This window comes from Berghia stephanieae, chromosome 12 (genome assembly GCF_034508935.2).
Source record: "Berghia stephanieae isolate SIO BIC M18660-M18661 chromosome 12, UCSD_Bste_1.3, whole genome shotgun sequence".
In the NCBI taxonomy this organism is placed as follows: domain Eukaryota; kingdom Metazoa; phylum Mollusca; class Gastropoda; order Nudibranchia; family Aeolidiidae; genus Berghia; species Berghia stephanieae.
The window spans coordinates 7,088,504-7,096,196 of NC_088371.1; the positions used below are offsets into that span (position 1 = coordinate 7,088,504).

The 7,693-nt window shown below is 39.8% G+C and overlaps 1 protein-coding gene across 1 annotated transcript; it reads right to left on the bottom strand.

Annotated features, from left to right (window-relative positions):
* Positions 1-1,692: 1,692 nt before the first annotated feature.
* On the bottom strand, positions 1,693-4,202 carry LOC144958268 (macrophage mannose receptor 1-like). Its single transcript, XM_078890129.1, has 2 exons — positions 4,043-4,202; positions 1,693-3,111 (listed from the first exon to the last, which is right to left on the bottom strand). Exons 1-2 carry the CDS (start codon positions 4,155-4,157, stop codon positions 2,144-2,146), a joined length of 1,083 nt encoding a protein of 360 aa, XP_078746255.1. The 5' UTR covers positions 4,158-4,202; the 3' UTR covers positions 1,693-2,143.
* Between the last annotated feature and the right edge of the window lie 3,491 nt (positions 4,203-7,693).

Here is a 7,693-nt window from a genome sequence, read left to right on the forward strand (position 1 = left end):
AACACGTTTTGGAAAGCCAGCCTTCAATTCTCGAATAGTTTGGTTTATATATCATATATAATTACATGTATGTGGTTCAGGACTTAATAAACACCTAGATAACCACGCCTCTCGGACAATCGTCATAATTTAAACAATGGCAGTGATTGGTGAACATAGCAAACTACACCGGATTTGCTATGGATGTTATGTGTCTAAGTAAAATACCCACTGTCCTACCGCTTGATCAGTAGATAGAACAAAGATGACGTCACTCAAGCCTTTGTTATTGTATTTTGTCATCCGCGTTTGTGAGTGATTCTCACTAAACTGTATTAACCAGACTATAAAAGTTCATGGTTACACATAGTTTTGTGTGTTGGTCTGTTATACTTCCGGATGGCAATGTTGTGAACTTCTTAGCCAAGCGCATGCTATCTATAGAACCAACACAGACAACAATGTGCAAACATAAACTTTTATAGATAGTATGCAGATGACGTCACTCAGGCCTTTGTTATTGTTTTTGCCATCCGCGTTTGTGAGTTGTTCTCACTAAACTGTATTAACCAGACTATAAAAGTTAATGGTTACACATAGTTTTGTGTGTTGGTCTGTTATACTTCCGGATGGCAATGTTGTGAACTTCTTAGTCAAGCGCATACTATCTATAGAACCAACACAGACAACTCTGTGCAAACATAAACTTTTATAGTATAATCGAAGGAATCGTGTGACGACAAGTCGGTATTCGGCTAAAACAATAATGATCAAAGAGAGGTCGATTTCATTCACGTTATTGTTTATAAACAACGTAACCATACTTGTCCGAACACATGTGAAGGTGTGTCACAAATTTCATGTTTTGATTGGTCAAAAATCTACTGGTTAAATGTGTGTGTCCCGTCTGTGGAGAATGGCCATTGACTTCTTTTTTGCTGTTGAACTAGTGGAGAATCCGGGTTTTTGCGGAGAAATAAAGGCTGTTAGGAACAGGCGGTCATCTATTATACTTATAGTTTTGACCTCCCGTGTTTGAAGGAGGTGCGGCTATGTGTTCTTGTGGTAAGACACTCGCTTTCGGATCGGAAGGTCCTGGGTTCGAGCCTCGCTCGGCGCATAGTGGCGTTTAGAAAAGGCTCTTTACTCACATTCTTTCACCGTACTCAGGTGTAAAATGAATACCTGGCCGTTAACAGCGTTATCTCTGTCGGAAAAAAAAATGTAATAAATCGCCTAACAGGCGTCATGTCTCGTTCTACATGTTACGTGTTGCTGTTGGCCAGGGACCCGCGCAATTGATACAATCGGAAATATCCGATAGGCGTCAAGACGTTTCAATCTAGACTAGTTCTAGTACATTACTCCGACACCACACCCTCCAGTGTAGTGATGAGTTCTCACTAAAGTCCTTCTCACAGATTATAGACGTCAAAGGTATTACATAGTTTTATGTGTTCGTGTAATTCATCTGGCGAACAGAACAGGTCAATATTTTACATAAACTCATAGAATCAAGACTAACAAGTCGCCTGAAAGTACAAAATGTAAGCGAGTGCTTATGACTTTCACTCAGTCACTGATGAAGAGACTGAATCATGCAGCAAACGCATTTACTCAATATCGCTGAAAATGATATGTTATAAAAAGTTTAAAGAAACAATTGTTAATGTTGGGAAACTTTTTTGTTTTGAATCTAAGAATTGGCAACGCTTGTTTACATCAGCATAAGTGTTTGGATTTATTTAATTGGTTATCATTGGGGGTTTTCTTTAACAATAGGTAAAGTGAGTTGAGGGGTGCCAGAGGGTATTTTAAAAACTTTACGGTGATGGAGGTTCGAACTCACAACCTTCGCACCTTCGCTTGATCACGAGAGGAAGATTTTTAAAATCTGTATTGTGTGTGTGTGTGTGCGCGCGCGTGTGTGTGTATATATGTATGTGTGTGTGTTGATGTTGTTGTTGTTGTTTATGGTGGTGATGGTGGTGTTGATGTTATTGGTGGTGATGCTGGTGGCGTGGTTGATGTTGCTATTGTTGTTGTTGGTGTTGGTGTTGTTTTTGTTGCTGGTAATGATGATGGTGTTGTTGTTGTTGTTGTTGATGATGGTGCTGATGGTTCTGGTGGTGTGGTTGGTGTTGTTAATGTTGATTTTCCTCCTTTAAGAGGCCGATTTCCTTGGCGAAGCTTTAAATTCACAAATAAATTGTCTATGGTTGTTTGTGAAACCGCCACTGCAAATGTGATCGTGCCATTCTCCAGTCTCCGAATCCAGGGCCACACAATCCTCAAAGGCCTGAAGAACCCCCAGCCCCTCTCCAGTTGCAAAATTATGATATGCCATCGGGGATCCGTCCATCCAGACAAACTTGGTCTCTTCTTTGAGGTCCGACAGACCTATCCAAATTTCACCTTTGAACTTGTACGAAGATTTCAACTCCCTCTGGATATAATCGTTCATTTTATGCGATTTGATGGACACGAGATTTCCTCCGCGTTTTTTACAGATGTCTTGCGCGCTTTCGAATTCATGCTGGACGTTGATATAAAAATAGTAACACGTGTTGTGCAAAACTTTCAGATACTCATCGTGAGGTATCGTATCGGGACAATTATCGAAAGTAGCTGGAAGTCTAGTAGTGTGGGTATTGTTTGGATCTGGGGTGTATTCGCACAGGAAGGCGTGGCGATGCACGAACAAGGCATTATCACTGCAAGCCTCGTCTTCCCATTTTCCGTCCTGGATCTTGATGGAGACGCAGTCTTGGACTATATTGGAAAAGTCCCATTTTCGAGTATTTACTCCGGTATTCGGTTCGAAATTTTCATAGTCCGTCTTGGTGCCGTCTTGCCACAAGTAAGTATTCTCTTTGACTTGATCTGACAAACCTATCCAAACTTTATCGTCGTCGTGTTTATAATCGACCTTTAATTTCTTCCACACTAAGTCATTTATTTTCCGTGTTTTCAAGGACGCCAAGATTCCTCCTTTCGATTGACAAATTTCCATGGCGTTCTCGTATTCTCGTCTTAGATTGTGATAAAAATAGTAACATTTCCCGTCTATTAGTGACAGATATTTGTCGCGTTCCAGGTCACTCGGACAGTCGTTGATATCCAGGGAGAAGCCTGTTTTAGGATTTAAAAAAAAAAAAAAGAAAAAGAAAGAAAGAAAGAATATAGAAAATTCCCTTCATTCATTCCTAAGGGGAAATTTTTCTTTAGGATCTATTCCTAGGGAAAACTGGAATAACCCAGGTGTCAACCGCAGTGCAGCGCCGCAAAATGAGTTAAGGCTATGTCACTTGCTCAAGGCCACACAGCGCGACGGGTAGTCGAACTCTGTACCTTTCGGGTACGAAGCAAAGACCATGCCGCTGAGCCACGCTCAAGGTTTTTACAAAAAGAACAATAAATATTTTAAAAATATAAATTCCCTTTATTCATCCCCTAAGAGAAATTTGTCTTTAGGGTCTAGAACGGAATAAAACTAGAGCATTTATGTAGCGCAATATCCACTAAATGTGCCCAAAGATCTTTACAAGAGGTCCCTAATCAACAGCAACAATTAACATGTAGGACGGGACATTACGCCTGTAAGGCGATATGACAGAATTACGGAATGATCCAGGCGTCAGGCGCAGTGCAGCGGTGCAAAGTCAGCTAGGTGGCGGTGACTTGCTCAGGGACACACATAATGTAGCGGGTTGTCAAACTTTCAACAAACCAATGAGTCGCGTTATAATCCTTCTATTATCCCCGCTTCACACGCAAAGGGACCGCGATCTGTCCCATTTTAAACCCGAGTACGATGAGAGAATGTGAGTGAAGAGCCTTTTCCAAGGACTCAACTATGCGCCGAGCGAGGCTCGAAACCAGGACCGCCCGATCCGAAAGCGAGTGTCATACCAGCCTCACACATGAACAAAATACAAAACACGGAACATTTCGGACTCAAAACCATTCTTCAGTCAATAACAAAAATAGTAAAAACGTTAATATTATTAATTTCTTACTTTTTAAGGAATTTATTATTTGATAGAATTAATAAACCACCTACCCATCTTCCAAACCAGAAGAGACAACACAACAACAGTCGGCGTCCACATTTTTGAATCAAATAAATTCTTCAGCACATTGTGTCTTACACACCCTCGCGTAGTTCTACAGGACATAGAGAGAATGACAGATGAATGGTTCACACCAGATAACACCTTACTTGTACGTAAATAATACAGAGCACAAAGATATAATATATATTTTAATTTATTTTTTTAAAATTTGGGTTAATGGATCAATTTAGATAGCAATAGATAGTCGGGACAGTTGTCATGCGCAGACCCATGTCCGTCTAACATGGCAAGTTGGGTCGGAATCGCTCTTGAAAACACATACGCTACTACATTACTCTAGTTTTCATCTGAAAAAAAGACAAAACAACAACGACAAAAACAGCTCCTCTCCACCCGAATAGTCAAAACAAAAACAAAACAAAAGTAAAAACAAACAAAAGAAAAAAGAAAAAAAAAAACCCAACAAAATACCCCCCCCCCCCACACACACACACACAAAATAACAACAACAACAACAACAAGAAAAAAAAACCAAAACAAACAAAAACAACCACCCCCCCCCCAAAAAAAAAAAAACAAAACAAAAAACAACAACAAACAAAAAAAAAAAACAAAAAAAAAAAAACCAACAACAAAATACCCCCCCCCAAAAAAAAAACAACAAAAAAACAAAAAAACAAAACAAAAAACAAAAACAAAACAAAAAACAAACAAAACAAAACAAAACAAAAACAAATACAAAACAAAACCCCAACATACAAGCAGATAAACACTCGAGGGTCTGTGCAGTTTTTGTTATGGGCTCATTGTTGTAATGGAAATATTTTCGAACCAGTACAAAATATTGTCCATTACAGCAATGTTAAATCAAGGACAGAATTGCGTCCGCTAATCAGACCTGCAAGCATATACACGTCGTGTTATTGTTATTGGTGTTGTTTTTAATGTTGTTGTTGGTGTTGTTGTTTTTGATGTTGTTATTGGTGGTGGTGGTGGTGGTGTTATAGTTGTTGTTGGTGTTGCTGTTGGCGGTGGTGTTCTTGTTGTCGTTGGTGTCGGTGGTCTTGGTGTTGATGTTGTTGTTGTTGTTGGCGATAGTGGTAGTGGTGGCGTTGTTGTTGTTGTTGTTGACAGTAGTGATGTTGGTGGTGGTGATGGTGTTGGTGGCGGTAGCTGTTTTTGTGTTGCTGCTGTTGTTGTTGTTGTTGATGATGGTGGTGGTGGTGTTGTTGTTGGTGGTGGCGGTATTGTCGGTGGTGGTGCTAGTTGAAGTTGGTGGAGGTGGTGGTGGTGGTCGTGTTGTTGTTGTTTATGGTAGTCGTGTTGTTGTTGTTGCTGATGTTGGTGGTGGTGTAAATTGGTGGTGGTGCTAATGATAAAAAAAGAACATAAAAAATCTACCAAACTCGAAACGTTTCCGGATCATAAAGCTTCTTCAGTCAAAAAACAACAAAAAAGGTAAAACCTTTATACTTCACTTAAAATACAAACCTACGCCAAAAAAAAAAAAAAAAAAAAAAAAAAAAAAAAAAAAAAAAAAAAAACAAAAAAAAAAAACAACAAAAAAACAAACAAAAAAAAAACCAAAAACAAAAACAAAATCAAAAAATATAAAAAAACGTTAAGAGTTAGTTAAGTTTGTTTTTAAGGTTTTACGGCGCTTGAAACGCATTATTAAGTTCATAACAACAAGAGATGGAGTGAGAAGGAAAGTGCCAGAAGACAATAGAGAATAACAATTTCGCGGCGGTGACCGTGACCTTACTGGTACGACAACTCCGCCTGGCCGGGGAGAGCGTGATTCTACCGTATGAGCTATCCACGATCCCAAAAAAGATCGCCTCTAACCCTAGTAATTATAAGAGCCCTCTCTTCCCGAATACTTGAGATTGCGGGTCCAACACACACAACCTCCGCGAAGTTAGTTGGCCAGCAATTAAGCTTAAAGGCCAATATTCTCAACACAAACATATAACATAGAAACAGTTGAAACATTGAGTATGCTCCGGTATTTGGGGTGAAATTTTTTTTTAATTCAGAAAAGTGAGTGGAGCAGGCACTTATGTTGATAACAACAGGAGATGAAGTGAGAAGGAAAGTGCCAGAAGACAATAGAGAATAACAATTTCGCGGCGGTGATGGGGGTTTGAACCTCATACGGTAGAGTCACGCTCTCCCCGGCCAGGCGGAGTTGTCGTACCAGTAAGGTCGCGAACCTGGAAACTCCGAGTTTCGTATCTTTTTTGTTCCCTTTATCATTGTGTTTAGTAAATCGGAATTCGCACAATATTTAGGTCTTTATCTCTCTATATCTCTGGAATCTAAAAGGTTGGCCTAATAATCAGATGTTATAACCCCCCCCCCCCCCCCCCCCCGGCAACTTCCAGCCCTAAGCCCAACCAAATTAAATGTGTAGTTATGTTCTTATGTTTTTTAAGGGTTTTACGGTGCTTGAGGCGCGTTTAAGTCATATCAGCGAAAGTAAAGAGGAAGAGAATGGGATCGTCAAAAAATTCTAGATTTACACAACGTCAGTGTACTGTTTGTTTTTAAGGGTTTTACGGCGCTTGCAACACATTTAGGTCATATCCGCGTCAGTTAAAAGGAAGAAAATTGGATAGTAAAAATATTCTAGATGTACAATTACAAGGACTGGAGGAAAAAGTAAGAAGAGGGGAAATGATTCACATAGGGAACAGATGTAAATTCCAAGAGCACACTATCAGTGTACTTAGTTTCAGATCACATAACGGTTTGATTTAGACACAAGCACATGATTCCACTGAGACAGTCAAATGCATTTTATACATTCTTAGCAACACATAACAGAGAGATGATTAACAAGGGAAAAAAATATATCTCCCAAAACATTAACTCCACATTTGAATGTTTCCCTCCCCGACAAAGTTATGTTTTGTTTGTTGTTTTTTTTTGTGTGAGTGAGTGTGTACGTGCGTGCGCGCGCGCGCGCGTGTTTGTGTGTGTGCGTGCGTACGTGTTGGGCGTTCTGTATCTTTGGAACCGCGCAGAAAATGTAAAATTTCTCTTGACAGGAAGCTGATCCTAGGTGCCTCTCTCTCTCTCTCTCTCTTTCAATCTTCCCACTCCCCCCTCTCCCTTTCAATCTTTAATCCGCCTCTTTCTCTTTCAATCTTTCATCCGCCTCTCTCTCTCTCTCTCTCTCTCTCTCTCTCTCTCTCTCTCTCTCTCTCTCTCTCTCTCTACGCTGCATATTTCTCGCTCCCTCTTTCTTTTTAAGTCTCTCTAACTCAAACATCCTCCCGCTCTCTCTAAAACATACAAACACACACACACACACACACACACACACGCGCACACACACACACACATACACACACATACACACTCACTCACTAGTTTGTAACATATTTAGGTCATTGAAAATTGGACAGTAAAAACATTCTAAATGTACAATTACAAGGATTTGAGGAAAAAGTAAGACAAAGGTAGGTTTGTGTGTTTGTTTTAAGGAGTTTACGGCGAGGATAACACATTGTTTTTTGTTTTTGTTTTTAAGGGTTTTACGGCGCTTGCAACACATTAAGGTCATATCAGCGCCAGTAAAAAGGAAGAAAATGGGATTGTAAAAAGTTCTAGAATTACAATTAAAGCACATA